At 43.1% G+C, this 20,011-nt stretch overlaps 1 protein-coding gene across 2 annotated transcripts in view; it reads left to right on the top strand.

Moving 5' to 3' along the window:
* Positions 1-20,011, top strand: part of OSBPL5 (oxysterol binding protein like 5) — an 83,877-nt gene that overhangs the window by 57,598 nt on the left and 6,268 nt on the right. For both annotated transcript variants that reach the window (XM_018555518.1, XM_018555526.1), the window contains exons 11-18: positions 2,213-2,294; positions 3,809-3,907; positions 4,013-4,109; positions 12,049-12,147; positions 13,104-13,201; positions 15,429-15,518; positions 15,660-15,796; positions 17,869-18,054. In XM_018555518.1, the coding sequence (XP_018411020.1) occupies positions 2,213-2,294; positions 3,809-3,907; positions 4,013-4,109; positions 12,049-12,147; positions 13,104-13,201; positions 15,429-15,518; positions 15,660-15,796; positions 17,869-18,054 (888 nt within the window). The remainder of the gene's footprint in view (positions 1-2,212; positions 2,295-3,808; positions 3,908-4,012; positions 4,110-12,048; positions 12,148-13,103; positions 13,202-15,428; positions 15,519-15,659; positions 15,797-17,868; positions 18,055-20,011) is intronic.

The raw sequence follows: 20,011 nt of genomic DNA, 5'->3' as shown, positions 1-20,011 counted from the left end.
TTCATAAAAGAAATACAAGTGACAAGTCTTTGTTTTTCAAGATATTCATTGATCACCATGTTAGCCCTGACATGGTAACATTGGAGGCTAATTTCTACCAAATTCTGGTAACATTTTAATTATTAATTGCTGCAAAATCAAATTTCTGCAACACCAATCTGTTCATCCCTACTAGCAAAGATCCAAACGCATTGCTTTCCAGTATTCATCATTCTGTTTAATATTAATGATACATTTGTTACTCTGGAGCCAAGTAAACATACAGCTTGTCACGGTCTGATGCCACAGTTGATTTGTTTTTTTCCTGTCTCCAAAATCTTTCATTGCGATCATCGTGATCTTTACTGGCAGGTCTGGTAGGCACGGGGGTCAACATCATCCTAAACGTGCTTCATTGATCACAGTGCTTTGTCTTTTTTCTTCCTACACAAAATGTGATAAATCTTTTCCAAGTTGAAGGTTAAAAAAATAAAAGAATGTCATCTGACCACATTGCGTGTTTGGTTTTGAGTGGCAGCAGGAACCAAAAATAAGATGTAGAGTAGAGACTCTGGCAAATAAAATGCTGCTGACCTTTCCCGTAAGTAAACTTGGACGATTTCTTAAGGGACCGTAATATACAGGGGTACGGGTACTCCTAGAATGAGATCCTAATAGGTTGGACTTGATGGACTAATGTCTTTATTCAACCTCAAATACTATGTAACTATGTAACAAGTTTTGCAGCCTTTTTGTGTGTTTAAAATATTTATATATATACAGGCAGTCCCCGAGTTACATACATCTGACTTACATATGACTCCTATTAAAAACGGAGGCTCGGAGGCTATTACTGTACAGCAGGGGTAGTTGTAATGCTACTGCGCTCGTGCCGACGAGGAGTGCGCGCCTTTTTGGGTCTGCTCGTAGTACTGTACGTACATTACAGGAAGTTGGCTCTTGTTAGACGTGCAGACAAGGGGTGCCCACCTCTTCTTCCGGGTCACTGTGAGGTTTTAACTGCTGTCTGTATCCTCATTAGAAAGATTTAATCTCACTTCCTGTAATTGAGACAACAGGAAGTGAAAGGAAATCTACCCCTAGGAAAGGAAATTCACTGCTGTATGAGTGATCATGGGAAAAAAGGTGTCTCCACTGAAGCTTTATCACCAATCCTTGTTTCCATGACAACCCAAAATTTTCAAAATCCAATTGTCACGGGAACAGAAAGTGAGGTGAAATCTTCTGAACAGGGGCACACACAGCAAAACAAACTTTACAGAGGGTTACCCCTTCCCTATGATATCCAAAACAAAAAAAAATTTGCCTGTTCCAACTTACATACAAATTCAACTTAAGAACAAACCTACAGAACCTATCTTGTTCGTAACCCGGGGACTGCCTGTATATATATACTGTATATACACTAAGGGGCCAGATTATTATGGCCACCTGACGTTTGTAGGCAAATAAGCAATAATTAGCTAGAGGGCCATACCATTATAAATAGGGAAGCAGGTTGTTTACCACGACAGTAGAAGTGATTTGTTTCTGAAGATACGGGGAAACAACGCGATTTAACAGCCTTTGAACGCGGGATGATTGTTGGCGTTCGGAGCCATGGAGCGAGTATCAGCAAAACAGCAGAATTTGTTAAATGTTCAAGAGCAGCTGTTGTTAAAGTGTTTAAAGACCGGACTGTCAGCCGAAAATCTGGGTCTGAACGTGCGAATTGTGGCCGTCAGCGACTAGTCAATGTTAGGGCAGAACGGAGAGTGGCAAGACTGGTACAAGACAACAGAAGGGCAACAGTGCCGTGTCAGATTCCTCGCATCACCTTTCACCATCTCGTGGAGTCAACGAAGTACTGATGGGGTGGTCATAATAATCTGACCACTCAGTGTGTATATATATATTATATGTGTATATATACTGTATATATATCATATTCAACATGTTTTTCAAGTAGATTTAAAAGGAACAAATGAATGCAGCTCTGTATTTATTAGTACACGGTTAACTGTAATGCAAGCAGTGTAGGTAGAGGATTTGTGGACCTGGCATCATCCTCTTGCAGTCCCTGTACAGCAGAGCTCAGGGAGGGGGAGGCAGAAGCGGCGCCAGTGCAAGGAGCATGCTAATAGAAGAAGAGAGCAGAGCAGCAGAGCTCATCGATGTGCTGCTTCTACTTTACAAACCTGTTTCATATTTATGGTATCTGCTCTTGTTGTAGGGCCGCCGTGGAAGATGACCCTTACTGTCGCATGAAGCAAGTTCTGAAGTGGTATTTGTCTGGATTTTATAAGAAGCCAAAGGTAAAATAAATTGGATATTTCCACTGATTTATAATCCCTAATCCTTCATGTCACTGTCATGTTATTTCAATAAAGGAAGCAGAAGTAATATCGCCAACCCTCCTGTGGTTGAAGCCAGGAGTCAGTGTTTCCGTTAAAGCATATCCAAAGCAAAAGCTGTTCTTAGTTTTGGATGGAGTATGGAAGCATTAGAACCTCTGTCCGGTTATTATTGTTGTCTCCACTGGGGAGATTCACCTTCTTGGTGAAGATAATTGGAAATCCAAAATGTTACAGCTGTTACTAGAACAGGAATAGAGAGGAAATCTTCCAATGGGGACCCTTGTGCTGGTGACATCAGTCTAAGGGTTGATTCATACCATAGCATTGCGCCAAATACACAGATCCGTGTGATTAATGCACCGTACTGCACAACACACCTACTGAACGTTATAGTGCGGGAGGTGCGTTGCGCTGCCATTAATTTGAATGCCATCTTAAATGCACCTCCAACCAATGTTCTGAACCAGGCCACACCGCATTGTACTGCATTGTGGTGCGTTGTGGTGCAGCATCTGCCTCTGCAAGTCATGCCTGTGGCTGTCAAAATCTTGCAACTCCTTATGGGACTTGTAGTTCCACAATAGCTGGATGGTTGAAGTCCTCGCTCTCTCTCTCCTGGCTCTCTCCTGGCTGTCTCTCCTGGCTGTCTCTCCTCACTCTCTCCCCTGTAGTCTCTCCTCCCTCTCTCCCCTGGAGTCTCTCCTCCCTCTCTCCCCTGGAGTCTCTCCTGGCTCTCTCCCCTGGAGTCTCTCCTGGCTCTCTCCCCTGGTTGTCTCTCCTGGCTCTCTCCCCTGGTTGTCTCTCCTCGCTCTCCCCTGGCTGTCTCTCCTCCCTCTTTCCCCTGTAGTCTATCCTCCTTCTCTCCCCTGGAGTCTCTTCTCGCTCTCTCTCCCTGCTGTCTCTCCTTGCTCTCTCTCCTGGCTGTCTCTCCTCACTCTCCCTTGGCTGTCTCCCTTCCCTCTCTCCCCTGCAGTCTCTCCTCGCTCACTCCTGCCTATCTCTCCTCATTCCCTATTCTACAAGGCAGGGCAGAGCAACAGGTTTGCTCTAATGTCCACTCCTCAGCAGATTATACTCAACTTTTCCTAAACCCCTCTGCCACCACCCCATTCAGCATCCTGCCAGCATCGTTGCTTTGTTTGGAGCTTATAAAGGGTTGGGGACTCTCTCCCCACCCCTAAGGGACAGCACTGGTCCAATAGCAAAGCACCATCACTATCACATGGGAGGAAAAGGAGTGAGTCACATGCTCCTTCATACCCAGACGTACCCTGGGTTTTCTTCTCTTCTGGAGGTCAATTGTAGTGGCAGAAAATCAATGGTATGTGCAGCTGGGAATAATATAATAAAGTAAACTGGTTGCCGGATTGCTTTTAAAAGATGCAAACCCAGACCTCCATCACTCCATGTACCCACCTAGAGATTGTAAGCTTAAACTGACCCTAATGACTTCTCATGTTTCTGTGTCGCAGGGAATAAAGAAGCCGTACAACTCTATTTTGGGTGAGAAGTTCCGATGTTGCTGGTTTCACCCTCAGACCAACAGTCATACATTTTACATAGCAGAACAGGTAAATGCATCCAATATGTACGCTATAGGAGAACTCCAGGGCGCAGTTCAGCTTGCCAATGAGAAAAGGGAATGTATCTGTATTGAAAATTGACTTTTTTTGCAGGTAAGTCATCACCCGCCAGTGTCGGCCTTCCACGTCAGTAATCGGAAGGATGGCTTCTGCATCACTGGGAGCATTCTGGCCAGATCCAAATTTTACGGTACTGATCAGCATCAACCTGAGTGCACAACTGCTAAGCTTTCCATTTTGACATTTCTGTCTGGGTTTGGGCTCATGCACACGGGCATACAGTTTGCTGCACTCAGATCTGTCATTTATATAGATCTGAATGCAATAGTATTGTATTCTATTGGCCAGTTCACAATGGTCCATTATGGTCCATAGTGCTTAACTGTGTAAGGCAACACAAGAAAGCTCTGCATCCAGCATAGTGCATCTGGCCATATTTTGCACTGTATGCATTAGTGCTTATGTTTTTATGCATACTACGTATAGTGTATTGAACCCTGCAACCAATGCTCAGGGCAGACATGTAAACAACAGTGTATAATCAGCAGCAGTGGGTGCTTATCACACAGTATTGTTTACATGTTGACCCTAAATAAGTCATTCATGGGGTGCATGCACAGAATTACCTCAGCCTTCATTGACTGAAGTCCAAGGTAATTCTGTTCATGTGCTGTCACTACATGAATGACTCATTTAGTAGACATGCAAATTTTGTTTAGTTCCGAACGCAAATTCAGACAAAATTTTGTGAATTCAGACATTTAGATGCATCCGAATATCCATATTTCAATGAGGCCGAATGCAAACAAATCCACATGTCCTTTTAACAAAATTTTGGATCATCCGAATTCCATTTAAAATTAAACTAAATCAGACACGTGACTGTTTTCTGGCCATTCAGAAAACCTCGTCCGAAACTAAAATTACATTCCGAAAGATCCGAATAACGAAACGGCGTTCGGACCCTGAAACCCAAAAGAAAGAAAAATCCGGAACAAAGCAAATGTTTTGCTGGCTTTCATGTCTTTCATTCAGGGCCTACATGTAAACAGTGTATAAGCAGCAGCTGCCAATGGTTACATACTATTGTTTACATGTCAGGCTTGAGCAGTGGCTACCTTGTGAATTACTCATTCAATTCATTCATTAGGCAGGGGAAGAGTGGCCATGCAATTTGCCTATACTCATCTCAGTTATACAGACTTTATATTCGTACAGTTCCTATGCAGTACTGACAACTTTTTATGCACGATTTTGCTGCCCGTAAGGTGCTGTGCCAATTTTATATGGCTGTGTGCATGAGGCCTTAAAGTGCATGTCAAGCCAAAATGTTTTTTCTAGTTTTGAACAGAGTAGGGAAGGATTAGAACTCTTCCCTAGTTTTTACCGCTATCCAGGGCTCCATTAAAGCCCCACTCTGGCCTGTTTTTGGATGTACCCATGTACTGGGTAAACCCTCACCCCGCATATTGATTGGGTTAAGTGCTCATTTGGCTAGAGAGGAAATAAATAAGTAGAAATATGTACTTTATCCCAGTCTCCCGCAGGCTTCCTTGTCTCTCTGCACCCGGTCCCCCAATGTTGCTTCACCTTGCCTCCCAGCCTGTGCCAGCTCTCTGACATCATCTCATACAATGCAGGACCAGCAGGAGGACCGTGGGGGCCTGCCCACAACCCAGAGCATCAGACAGCAGAGGAGAGCACTGCCAGGGGAGCAAGGAATAACTTATTATTGCTAAATTAGCATTTAACCAATGCTGTGTGGTGTGGGGGTGGGGTGGGCCTCAACTGCATGGGTAAATTTAACAGTAGCCCAGAGTTTGGTGTTAAAGTGATTTTGCCTCACTTCCTGTTCTGCTGGCAACAGTTTTACCTGCAGACAAGAAAAAAAATAACAGGGGTTTTAGCTAGGGATGCACCGATATTAGTATCGGTGCCAATGCCAAGTACTCGCCAAATGCTTCGATGCCTAGCTCGATACCCGAGCTTCCAGTATCAGGAAGCCAGGCGCCACATCATTACACGGCACCTGGCTTCCTAATTGGCCAGAAAGCCGGCTCCATGCTTTCTTGTCAGCTAGTGACGAGAAGCATGGGGATGGCTTCCCTGCTAATCGGGAAGCCGGGCGGCGAGTCTTTACATGCCACCTGGCTTCCTTAATGAGACTTCTGGTATCGGTATTGGCGAGTAACGGAAAAAAAAATATTGGTACTCGTACTCGATAGCGAAAAACCGGTATCGGTGCATGCCTAGTTCTAGCCTTCCACTGGTCTACTAAAGAAAAGTACTTTTATTTCTGTCTGTGTTGCTGTTGGAGAGTTCCCTTCACTTGCTGTCTGGTAAAACCTTCTCAGGCAGACAGGATGAGGGGAAATCTCTCCAATCTTGTACCCCTGGAGAGCAGTAAAAAGATGACAGGGATTCTAATCCTTCGTCGTTCCATCTGAAGCTGGAATAAAAATGTTGCTGGACACAAACTTTGATAATAAATAGACGCACATTGATACATTCGGATTGATAGTCTAACGATTTAGCACTGTGGAGGAGCAGACAATAGGTCCACTGTATGTTATTTTATCTAATAATTTATATTCCTGAGCTCTTTTCAGTGAGCCATTTGTATTGATCATTGCACCAGAGGAGCTTACAGTCTAATTACCGTATCACAGTCTTACACAAACACACCACCCTTGGGAGGAAGCTGATTAAACAACCAGAATTCGTTAAGGTTGTGGGAGGAAACCAAAGAGAACATACAAAGCCCATGCACATAGTATTACTAATGAAAGCCCAGAACCCCAATGCCACCCAGTATTCCTTGTGCCCAATCAGATTATTTTTTCAAGCCGGGCATTTCAAGTTGCATTTTTTTTTCAAGAGCTATTGCGCCAAATGTAACTAAGGTTCTGCACATGCTTCATGATGCCATACTACACAGATTTATTCTGCATATTCAGTTTAGGCTCAATGGTCATCTTATCAGATGTACCGACTTGTACAGCCAAAAAGCGAATCACGTGACTGCAACGCACTGCATAAAGCATTCAAGGGGGGTCAGTTGGAATGGAATGTTGGAATGGGGGTGAGTGCTCCAAGAAATATGACTGTGGAATGATTGTTGGTGGTAGAACTGTTGCAACATATCAAAAACTGCTGGCCTACTGAGATGCTTAGGCAATAAGGTCTCCAGAAGGTGCATTGTCTAGTGTGGAAAACAAAACCATCCAGTAGGCTAAAACACCTAGTAATCGAGAAGAGTCAGGAGAATGGCCAGACTTCTACAAGCTGATAGAAAGTCCACAACTGCACAAATAACCACTCTATACAAATGCATGGAAGAAGAACCTCTCTGAATGGATGATGCATTGAACTTTGAAGAGCTAAGGCTACAGAAGAAGAGCACACTGGGTTCCACCATTATGAACTAAGAACAGAAGAATGAGGCTACATTGGGATGGTATTGCCAAAATTGGATGACTGAAAACATTTTGCTTGGTCTGACAATTCTCATTTTCTGCTGCAACATGCAGATGCATAAAGGGTCAGAGTTCGGGGTGCATAGCTGAATCCCTTGGGATGAGATGGAATGGAAGGTCAGCAGCATGTGACTGATTTATCTGCAGGATCTACATGAAGCTATTGAGTCTCCATGGACCATTAGAATTTCAGTATCTCGCTCAAATGTATTTAGGATATCCTGAAGACAAAAAGAGATCCTTCCAGACAGTAGATAGGTGTCGTGGTTAGTTAACCCTCTTTGTCTCTAGTGCCAAACTACCTTCTAAGTGAAACCCTAGAACAACAGGAAAAGTGCCGCAAGTTGGCGCAATACCAACGTGAGAGGCAGAAGCATAATCAGGCACGCAAGAGGTTTTGAGAGGCAGCAGATAGAAGTAGAGTCCAAAAAATAGGCAAACGTCAGATTTCATAAAGCATGTGAGAAGCCAGTGTAGTCAGGAGACTCAGATAAACCGAAGAACCTGTTCATCAGGCACTGGGTAGAGTTACCAGGTTCCCTATATAGAGTGGAAGTTCTGCAGTGCCATAAATAGTTTAAAGATGGAGATGAGTAGCAATTCCAGCAGCTCAAGGTCTCCTAGTCATGGTACCAAAGAGCAGCTGTGGATGGATCGTTAGAGGCCACTAAGCGTAGTTTAAGATACCATTCACTGCTCAGGTGGATGGATCGGAATAGTGTTGAAGTTCCCCGGGAATTCCAGCTGCTGAGTGGATTGGTGTTGCTGGGGTGTTTTTGCTGAAAGGACAACACAGGTTTTTTGCAATGAGTCCAAGGGTTTCAAACTAGGCCTTGGTACAAGTATTAGAACATTGCAGGGTAGAAGACCTTTTCCTAGACAAAGATATATATATATATATTTTTTCTTTGTATCTCTATAGGTTGGACTCGATGGACTTGTGTCTTTTTTTCAACCTGACTAACTATGTAACTATGCAACTATGTAGATATCTAGAGTCTGGAAATTTCCAGCGATTGCCTTACAAAACTGTACAACTGCCCAGTCAGCATTGCGGAGAAGCCTCGGGGCCGTTATTATAGAGAATCTGCCAATTGTGCATTATACTGTACCGGATCTTTTACTGTGCTATAAATTCAGTGGAGCTTTTACATAATGCAAAACATTTAATTCTCAGCATTATAGTGTAATAAGATTAGCTTGGAAAGCCGATTTGGGAACCGTGGAAAAATAATTTGGAAAATATCAAGGCCCTTAATATACCATAACACTCGGTGATATACTATATACGAGTGCAAAGATCGGTTTAGAGACTCAGAACACCAAAAGCTAATATTGCTGAAGCGCTAAACCACATGATTTCCTGTAGCTCTCAGGTACTCCGATGATGAGAATTACATTTTTGCTCCAAGGCTTACACAGCACCTGCAACTATCACAGGGACATTTCCTCCTCTTGTTAGCTTTCTACATTCTTTTATTTAATGAAGAATCAAGTAGGAGAAGTCAGAATGATGTTGAAAACTATGGTGGAGTTGTCTCACCGCAGGAGCTTCTAGTAATAGGGATGAGCAAAGCAATTTAGGCAAAATTGATTGCGCAACTGACAGTTAGCTAATATCCCAAGCAGTTTTGTCATCCCAGCCTAAGTTCTCTGCCAGTGGAATACAGAATCCCCCCCCCCATTCTTTATTTCCATCACATATATGGGGATGCTGTCCTGTGTACAGCAGAGGAAACCCCAGGCAGGTTGGGATTTCAGTGCAGCAAAGGCAGCGTTGAGAGGTCACAATAGGAAGTTAGGTAGATTTCTGACAGGAGCAAAGGGTATCTTGGTGTACTTGCAGCATTCTTAAAGAGACAAAACAAGGGGAAATGGTTGTGTATTGCAGAGATTTACTACACATATAATTTTGTTTGCTTAGACATACACTTTAGGTCTCCAGGTTGACACCTGTGTGGGACCTTAACCCAACTCACAAACCTAGTCACCCATGCTTCCAGGACATCTTTGATCTTTCATTCTTTCCTCTCAACAGCTTCTCTGAACATGTATTCACCAACACGCTAAGTATCAAATCCTTAATTCACAAGATCTATGTCCTACCATCTAAAATACTCTTAATATTTACCTACAACCAAATTACAATTGCCCTATGCTCCCTCAGTTCTGGTGCCTATGATGTAATCCCGTTTTGACATGGTCCTCATTTCTGATTTTTCATATATCTTCACACATTCTAATATCATTGTTATATCACTTATATATTCTCAGCTTGTACAGCAATATCGTGCCACTATATAAATAATATAACTGATAAATGTGAACGTGTGCCTGTGGGTCACATTTGACATATTCATTGTGACTTGACGTGCCTCTAGAACTATGTTCATTTGAATTATACTTTGTTATGACAGTGCCGGTCCAAGATATTGATATTTAAAGAGCTGTAGACTTTGGCTGACCTCGGAGTTGAGGCTGTATGTCAGCCAATCAGGATGGGAGCTGTCGTTCTGTGTAATTGGAGCTTATATATTGCCCGCCAAGCTGTCAGCTCTCATCTGACAATGAAAGCAAAAATGGCAAAGATGAATGAAATTTGGATGTCAAAACGCAAAACTATTCTCCACGTAAAAAAAGGAAGAGTATTATGTATTATGGGTGCACATGAAATTGAATAGCTGTGCCAAGTTAAAACTGAGGTCCTAGGTGTTGATGGAAGAATGGAAACTGAGTCCTTATGGATTTCAGGATCAAGATCTGAACCCCCTCTAGCCCTGATTCTTCATTCCAGCTGATTATTTTATAATGTAAAATTGTATGGGCAGCACATTTGAGTAGTGGTTAGCGCTTCTGGCTTGCAGCACTGGGGGTCCCCAGTTTGAATCCCAGCCAGGTCACTATCTGCAAGGAGTTTGCATGTTCTCCCTGTGCTTGCGTGGATTTCCTCCCACACTCCAAAGACATGCTTAAGGTTAATTGGCTCCTCTCTAAATTGCCCCTCTATCTAAGCATGTGAGATAGGGACCTTAGATTGTAAGCTCCTTGAGGGTAGGGACTGATATGAGTGTGCAACTATGTAAAGTGCTGTGTAAATTGTCGGCGCTATATAAATACCTGTAATAAATAAATATGATACTCCAACACGTTGAGCATCACTGCCATAATGAACATGACTTCTCTGTATAAAAGCTCAGGTTTATTTATATGAAGGTAAAGTGCCTGGAAATGTTTGTGTCATGACACCTAGTTTTTTGCACAATAAAGGGGACGCGTGCCCATTTTGGTAGGGATAAGGATATGTAGAGGTATTGCTTGACATAAAGCCAAGAAAGATAGATATTGACCACCAGTGGTGGACAGAATCCACCAATGGTCCCCTGTGCTAGACCAATTTTTGGACACCCTCCCATGTACTGTAACTAATGGTCAAGTAAAAACAATATTTCACTGTGCATAAATTGATAGCTAGATAACAGTGAGCCACCTCCACCTCCAATTTGTGACATTGGGACTGGGTCCCAGCACTCATCTGACCCACATCTAATATAAATGGGAGCATAAGTCCCAGAGGGCCCCTGTACAGCTGTACAATCTGCACAAATGGTAAGCCCACCCCTGTTGATGATACAGGGAAGGAGACAGAGTCAAACTCCTTAAGGGAGATCCACTACAGCTATTCAAGGCTTAAATATTCTTCTCTTTATGATATATAGACAAAGAGAGAGTAATGATCTCTACAAAAAGTAAGACCTATTGTATAACCATGGAACCTGACTCCAGCCAAACCATTGCTATTTCCTTTCGTTGTGGATAGTGTGGCTATGGGTTACAACCTCTGTTTGGCTTTAAACACTGTTGTGTCCCAGCAGCAGAGATGTTTCTTCTCTTATTGTCCTTCCTGACACCTAACAACTGGACAGGAAGTGAAGGAAAATCTCACTCATTGGGGCATAGGCACCAATAAAATAATGATTTGAAACCTTCCTCATTCTGCTAACGATTATTTGTGAGGGCTTCTTCTTAGCAGGTCTGTCAACTAGATCAACACAGACTCAATGCAAGGACACTGAGAGAACAATTGTTCTCCATGTGCCCCATTCACACCTTATAAGGGCATTGGAGTGCATTAAATAAAATTGCAGCATGTCTGCTTTGTGGAACACAGCACGGAACAACTCATGATGGCCGGCAGCACATCACAAGTTTGAATAAAGTGTTTTGTTAACCTTCAATAAAGTAAAAAAAAAGGAAAAAAATGTAAACATTGTAATACATTGTTACAAAGCATCCCGGTGCAGATGCATAACAGCATGCACGCGTTGTATGCACCCTAACACCCATCTGCTGGTGTGAATGGGTCCTTATTGCTGCCTGTCATTCCTTTGGAGATATTTTTCCTCACTTCCTAATCTATCTGACATTTGTCAGATACATGGGAAATGTGGATATTTTTTATGATTTCCTGTTTAGTATGACACCCATCATGTGGACAGGAAGTACAGAGAAATCCCCTAAGCAAAACCATGGAAAGCGATAAAAAGTTGACAGAGGTTCTAACCTTTACTTGCTCTGTCCAAACTAACTGGGTTCTAAGTTCTGAGTCATTCCGGAAAAATGACTTACAGGATTTTTCACATTTTTCATTAATAGGTAATTCCCTCTCCGCAATTTTAGATGGGAAGGCAAGACTTTCGTTCCTGACCCGTGAGGAAGATTACATCATCACCATGCCCTACGCTCACTGCAAAGGTACTGCTTATATATATTCCAGGGTGACAGGGTGACAACCCAGGACTACAACTAGGAGACAGGGACAGAACTTTGTCATCCTATAACAAGAAGTGCCTGAACATGGATCTTCATGGCAGGATCACCAGGGATTATTTTAATAAATGGAGCAGATTTTAAACCATTGACAACGGCTTTTAAAAATAACATTAACATGCTTAAGATTATATGAGATTTTAGTGATTAGGTTTTCATGTACTTTAAAGAATCCATGTAGCGACTCCTGAACTGTAATAGGAAAAGATGAGTTGTACAGAATACACCGTCAACTGTCGATATTAGAATCTAATACTTGCTTTGACATGACGGTTACATTTGCTTATGTATTTGTTCATTATCTTCTTAGCCTAAATTACATAAATTTGTAAGATTAATATCAAGATCTGTATTCAACTTCAAAACTGGAACTAATGGATTGTTTTTAGGCCTTAAGAAATCCACTGATAGCTTTTTAAATTCTTTGCTGTTCAGACTGAAGCTAAGATTATATATTGTCAGGGTGTATTTATAGTGACACTAAACTCAGGAATTAAATCTTAAAAATACATTCAAGTCCCACAACTATTAACAAAACAGAACCTTATTTGTGTATCACTCGGCTGTAGATCCTCCAATCATCTCTGAATTGGTGCTGACACTGTCCTTCCTTCTGGAGGGGGGCTACTTTTGTTCCCCATGGTCCTTGTGTGTGTTGTAAAGTAGTCACCGTTCCAAGCTTGCTCCCAGGATGGTCTAAAATCTTAAGGCAAATTAGTAAATTAAACATGAGATTGTAGTCCATCCCGGGACCGGGAGTGAGCTTGGAGTGGTGACTACTTTACAACACACCCACGGACCATGGGGAGCAAAAGTAGCCTGAGTTTAGTGTCACTTTAAGGTCTGAATGGTGTAACTGTTTGTATAAAATGTTTTATTAGGTCTCTTGTACGGCACAATGACTATGGAGCTAGGAGGGAAAGTCACCATAGAATGTGAGAAGACGGGTTATGTGACGGAGCTGGAATTTAAGTTAAAGGTATGTTTTCTATGGCCAGTTGTGTGCCCATGGTCTGCAGGCTTGGACATTGAACCAAGGATGCTTGAAAAAAAGTCACTTGGCTTTGTTAGGAAACAAAGCCATGTTTATTCCCAAAGCCAAGTCACAAGCAGCTGCCAATGTACTTACCCAGTGGCAGTGTTAGCAACCAGTGAAAAAAAGAAAATTTGTACAAATAAAATTACCACAAACATTTTTTCAGAAGGTTAAGGTTCTCCTGTTCCTCGAGTTTTAATTTCATGCGTTTAGCTAAGAAGGGCCCTTTTTTGACACGAGAACCAGGTTAGATGAAAGGAGTTTCCTTGACCCCCAGGAGCCCTTTAAAGCCAATTGCACCCTAAAAACTCACCTTCATTTTACTCCAAAATATTAAGTCAAAATGGTCAATATATTTAGTCAAAAAAGTAAATTTTTTTGAAATTGCACGAACTACAAGCAAAGCAACAACTCTCAACTCTGCTCATCCCTACTTTAGTTCCATGCCAGCAGCGGAGCTGAAGATTGCTTCAAATGGAATTCCAAGCAAAATCTGTTAATAACTATAAGAAGTGAGATGTTACTTTGTGTTTTTATGTGCAATTTGGACCTGTAAAAGCCTCCCTTGTGTATACATCCAAAAGCCCAGAGACTCCTACTGGGTGCCAGGTACTGGGTGAGAGGAGGGCAGATGAGCTGGACTAGCACAGATAGTAATTAGACATTCCCAGAAGAGAGAGAGAGGGCTGTGATGAGGAAGGGGGCTTTGCTAGGATCATTTGGTATTGTCTTGTGCTAGGGTATAGATTAGTAAAATTTTCTAGCAAGTTCTGAGGCACTTTGCAAGTTAGAAAAAAATTGTTTATGAAAAGGAAAATAGCTTCAAGTAAGAATTTCAAATACTAAATCTTTCAGTGCTTTTAAATGCATAGTTGGTGATAATGTCTCTTTAAATTTGAGAATGTTGTTCTCACTTGTTCCTGACATTTTGTAGAATGGCCATGTACGATAACAGGCACAATGATTTCTGCTGAGTGTGCATGTTCCCTCATACAGCAGACACTGCTGGCTTTAACCTTTCCTTGGGGAAAGAGAGCTAATGTCCTGTAAAATCCATCGCAGAACATCAGTTCTCTTCTCCTTTGAGATTAACGAGCCTGGGGTTGTCTATAGAGGTTGCAGATGAGCCTTAGACATGCAATGAATTCCTGACCAGGCAGGTCACTTGTGGGGGGTCACCTGCAATTTTCTAATTGCCATGGTTGAATTTTGTTCCCCATTTCTTGACTGTGGCATTTGAAGGGGTATCTGTCCCAAAGTGGCCTTGGCATCCTCATCGATCACCTTCAGCTCATTCCTTTATGTGGAGGCAGGGCCATCTTTAATACTGATTGGACCCTGGGCAAACATTTTCTTCGGCCCCCTACTCCTATACACCTCCTACCCGCCCCCGCCATGCAATTTCGCCCATGCATATGCCTATACAACAGGGGCAGAGCAACACTATGAAATACCGATTGCACAGTAAACAGAAGAGTGGTGTGGGTGTATTTTTTGCGGGCTCACGGACAGCATGTAGTGACCCCCATCACATACAGACAAGTACCATAGTGACCCCTCTCTCTGGATGTTGAGTGTTCCCTAATACACACATGCAGCATGGAGTAGCCAGTACACACAGGGCCCCCCCATCAGACATCCACCGTTCATGCTGCTCTGATTCAGGCTGTAGTCCCCTCACCCGGCAGGCTCCCTCTCCCCCCATCCAGGTGCAAAGTGAACTTCGGGGTCCAGGTCATAGCAGAGCCGCCTCCTCCAGCACATACACGGCATGGAAGGGGAGGGGAGGGCATCCACCCAGCTCTTCTATCTGTGTGACCCACTCTGCTGTGCGATCATCCAGCGATCTACTGTCAGTGCTGAGATGCAGGGCCAGTGGTAAGAGTTTTGCAGCAGAGGACCCACCCAAGGGGCAGCTGCTTTGGGCCCCACAACAATGACTGGGCCCTGGGCAGCTGCCCCTTTTGCCCTGCGTTAAAGACGGCCCTGTGTGGAGGTATCAGATCACCGTTCCGTTATCGATGTTACTCATTCTGCGCTTGCCACTATCCAATCACCTCAAATACACCTTTGTGGTGAGGCTTACAACTTTTCAGTCAACCTTTTTGTAGCAAAAATGTATGTAAAGCTGAGAGTCTGCAGCCTTCTCATCTTGTGTTTTTACCTACAGCCGTTCTTTGGAGGAAGCGACACCTTAAACCAGATAAGCGGAAAGATCAAAGTGGCAGGGGAACTCCTGGCAAACCTTGATGGGCACTGGGTGAGGATTTATTGACTACCTTTGAGCAGTTGGTAACAATCAACAAAAATAAATGTGGCTACAATGTGGCTTAGACTGGCCACTTTAGTGGAGCTTTACATTTCATTTAGCCAACCAGCCCTGTGTCTGTTTCCTTTCCAGGACCGGGAAGTGTATTTAAACGATGTCCAGGGTTGTAGCAGGGACATTTTCTGGAATCCAACGGTGGAGATCAGAAGACAGAGGCTGAAACGGCACATTGTGCTGTTTGAAGAGCAGACGGAACTGGAGTCAGAGAGGTAAAGAATTTGAAGCAACTCTGTGTATAAAATAAATGTGCCAAATACAGGGCCCCCTGTAAAGAAGACATGGCATACTGCCCTCTCCTTCTGCCTGCATAAGCTTGACTATTTCTTTTACGACTTGACATGAATTTATTTATTACAGGTATTTATACAGCTCTGACAATTTATACATATTGCACAATTACATCAGTCCCTGCCCCCAAGGGGCGTACACTCTAAGGTCTCTATTGCACATGCATACATGGGCAATTTAGACAGGAGCCAATTAACCTTTCATCATGTCTTTGGAGTGTGGGAGGAAAACCACGCAAGTAGAGAGAGAACATACAGAACTCCTTGCAGATAGTGCCCCGACCGGGTTTTAGAACATGGGACCCCCACTGCTATAAGGCAGAAGTGCTAACCACCATGCCACTGTGCTGCCCAGTGTACCAGCTGATGATTGAAAACATTAAAATCTTGATATATAAAATATAATAACATGTGAGCAATATAATATCTTCCCAATGTCAGTAGCTACATATGCAAAAATATCTCCCCAGCCAGCCAAAACATTCTTCACCCCCATGCCCCCTCACTATATTGTTCTCTTCACCACTGCCATATTTTACCCCAGCGGTTCTTACCCCCACTATCAAAATTCTGCCATGTTTGCTGTAACACAGTGCTATTCAGGTCATGCAGTTTGTGATCTTCAGTGATTCCACAAGTGCAGTGCAGCACTGGACGCATCACTAAAGACAGGCCTACAGACAAGCAAAGATCTGCTAAAGGGAAAGCATGACTAGGGAGAGAAGGAGGAGACTCTAGAAAGAGTTAATAGGAAACATGAATATTTTTTTGGGGGTTCTTTTGGAGATGATGTTTTGCCTATAGCAGACGTATTTGGGGATCCTTATGGTGGTGCCCTTAGGCTTGGTCTCTGGTCTCAGCGTGACTGATTTTTTTTTTCCAAGGTGAGGCACCTTTGGACCAGAGTGGTGTGGCTGAGGACTGAAGTGCTTCTTTTAAATGTGTTGGTGTTGACACCCTCAAAAAAAACCTTCTGGGAGAGTCTGCTGTTACAGGCATTGATTGATTTGATTGATTTATTAGCTAATTCTGTATATTGAGTAGTTTGTTTATAGTTGTATGTTGCTGCTAAAGGGGTCAAGATTAACTAAAAAATTCTCTAGTCGTGTGCTAGCACTAAAGATGTTAAAACAAGCAAGCTTCTTTGTTCTCAGTCCTTGACATCAGTCTGAGTACAAACACAAACAGGCACCTGTGCAATATATTGGCAGCTTTAAAGGAGAACTATGAGGTGAGTGATTTTCACTCAGCCTCATAATCTGAGCTGAACCTGTGACAATGAAACTGTCACAGGTCGGCTCAGTAGATCGGGAAGTGAGCGAACACATACCGGCGCTCGCTCCTGTGCTGGGGGACTGGATTCCCTCCCCTGTCCGATCCTCCAGCGCTGACTGGCGGAACGGACGGGGGAGGGGGCGGCTACAGCTGGCTCTGCCTCTGGATAGGCAGAGCCAGCTGTCACTCACGCAGCTGGGTGGATCCAGTCACAATTGTCGGGATCTGTTCCGGCTGCTGCGTCTCAGTATATGGAGAGCTGTAGCTCGCGGTATACTGAGCTTTGGGTGACGGGAGGACACTAGTTTGTGTCCTCCCGTTACCCTTAGGAGAACAATGGGGAAAAGCCCTAACCCTGTAGTTCTCCTTTAATACAGTTCATGGAAAGATGGAACTTAGAATAGTAAAAATAAATATGGAAATTTTAAAGAACAAATTTTATTTATCTGTTGGGTTCAATTGAGGTAATTTCAGTCCAATCTCCTTCTGATGAATCAAAACCACCATTTTATGTCTTTCATTGCTTTGTGATTTGGACAAAAAAAAATGGTGTCAAAAGTTTGGCTGCTCTTTAAAAATTGCCACTTATATGGCCAAGTTAACCATTTTTTAGCGGCTCAATTATGTCAATAGCTCCTACTGAATTTTGTCAGCTGAGTCATGTCAGACATAGTTCGTCATGCAGAGGACAATGATCCTTTGACTTGACTGTATTCCAGGTTGTGGCAACATGTGACGAGCGCTATCCACGATGGAAACCAAAACCAGGCTACGGACGAGAAGTACATTCTAGAGGATGCTCAGAGAAAGGCTGCAAAGGAGCGAAAAGATAAAGATGAGGAGTGGACGCCCCAGTTGTTCCTATATGATGACTCCCAGAAAGAATGGAGCTATAAGTATGAAGAGTAAGTGGTTAGAGAAGTTAAAATGGCCACAAAGCCTGGACAAACATTTATTATTTATTATTATTACATTTATTATTATTTAAGTAAGAAACATATATGCAGGGCAGTCATAAAGTCCTTCACTGGTTTAAACTTTTTGTTTCAAGCTTTTTATTAGATTTTTCCAATACAATCAACAAGCGGTATACTTTTAAGATCACATTTTGCGCACAGGCACAAGGCTTATTCATGCATTGAAATGTCATGTGATGTATCTATTTAGATATACACTTTCTGAACCTGTAGACAGCATTGTTAAACAAGAAATAGAAAGAGCCGCTCCCAGAAGGAGCTAGGAGATGGAGGGAAGAAGAAAAGTCCCGGAAGTCCGGGGGAGGAAGGATGTAGAGGGGTCAAAGAGGAGGCAGTGAGGTTCTACGTTCAGCGGAGGAGGGTCTGGAGTTAAAAGAGACGTCAGACTGTCCGGGGATAGAGTAGGGTGTGCGTAGTCAATCCATGGCTGCCAGATCCTCACAAACTGTTTGTTAGTATCCAGAAGAATACTTGTAAATTTTTCATTTAGGAAGAAAGAGTCCATCCGCCGTTTGACTTCATCAAATGACACAAATTGCTTTTTCCAGGCTGAGGCGATCACCTGTTTAGCAGCCAGCAGTACATAGGTGGTCAAACGGTGTTGGTCTCTGGTGAGGCTTGCGGGTTTGAGATGCAAAAGAGCCAACCAGGGATCTCGTGCTATTGATATAGAGAATAAGTTGCTCAATAATCTAAATATTTTAGTCCAGAATCTGACAATCATAGAGCATGACCACCATGTATGGAGAAGGTCGCCCCTTGTCTGACAGCCCCGAAAACAGTTGGCTGAGTGTGTTGGGTGGAGGCGGGCCAGTCTGGAAGGTACCAGGAACCATCTTGTGAGGGATTGAAAGGCAGTCTCCTGTGAGATCACATTAATAGTACATGTAGCTATAGAAGACCAGATCCGAGGCCAGGCCTCCGGTGTCGGGGCTGCCCCAAGGTCACACTCCCACTTAGTAACGTAGGTGTGTTGTGAGGGGGAGGTTAATGAGTTCAGGTGGGAGTAGACTAGCGATACCAGTTTGGGGGCTGTAGGGTTACGTCTGCAGACCTGCTCAAACATGGTCATGTCAGTCCGGGACTGGGATGGTGGAAGGAGCGACGTAGCCCAGTGTCGGAGTTGTAAGTACCGGAAATACTCGGACGTTGGGGGTTGCAATTTATCTTTATAATATTACTGGTTTAAACTTTTAATTGAATTGAACGTTAAGGTTGGAAATGCCCTAAAATTCTTACTAAACAGTTCTATTGTTTGTACATGTTTAGTTATTAAAGTTTTAACTGGTAGAAGAACTTATGACCACCCTGCACGTAGGAAGAGGGCTATTTGGAAACAATCTGTCTTCCCTTGAGACACTGAAATGATTATAGAACGAGGGCAGCAAATTTTTGGTTCTTGAGTATGCGTCGGGAGGGATGGGGGGCTTCGGAGCCTCCAAGTGCACAAAGAGTGCAGGTTACATCCAACAGCCATTTTTGGAAGGCTTGTGTCTAACTGAGAAGCAGCTCTTTTGGCAGAACAGAGCGAGCAGTGATTCAAGACCTTGTGTGGGTGTGCTCTATAAATAGAGAACAGAAAGTGGTAATAAAAGTAGAATACATTTATTGCTAAATAAAGTTTTAAAAAGAGGAGGGTACTAGTAGCTGAAAGTAATTGTGTTTTCTCTCCTTTGAGGGCCCCAGAAAAAGTGCTTACATGTTCCTCTGTGGGAAGTCCAGCTCTGGTCCAGATAATCATATACAAAATTAAAGAAATGAATAGCATAACTAATCTTCAGAGAAGCAAGGTAGTCATGTTAGCAGATCGCTGGGTCTTGCCACCTCACTCATTGTTGGCACTTGCCTTGTAGGCAGTGGCACTGCTACTGGCTCCGTCAATTGT

The sequence above is a fragment of the Nanorana parkeri genome, unplaced genomic scaffold, assembly GCF_000935625.1.
Source record: "Nanorana parkeri isolate BGI_ZX_2015 unplaced genomic scaffold, ASM93562v1 scaffold10, whole genome shotgun sequence".
Lineage (NCBI taxonomy): Eukaryota > Metazoa > Chordata > Amphibia > Anura > Dicroglossidae > Nanorana > Nanorana parkeri.
The sequence above is the reverse complement of the archived record's forward strand: the minus strand, read 5'-3'. Positions and strand labels throughout refer to the sequence as shown.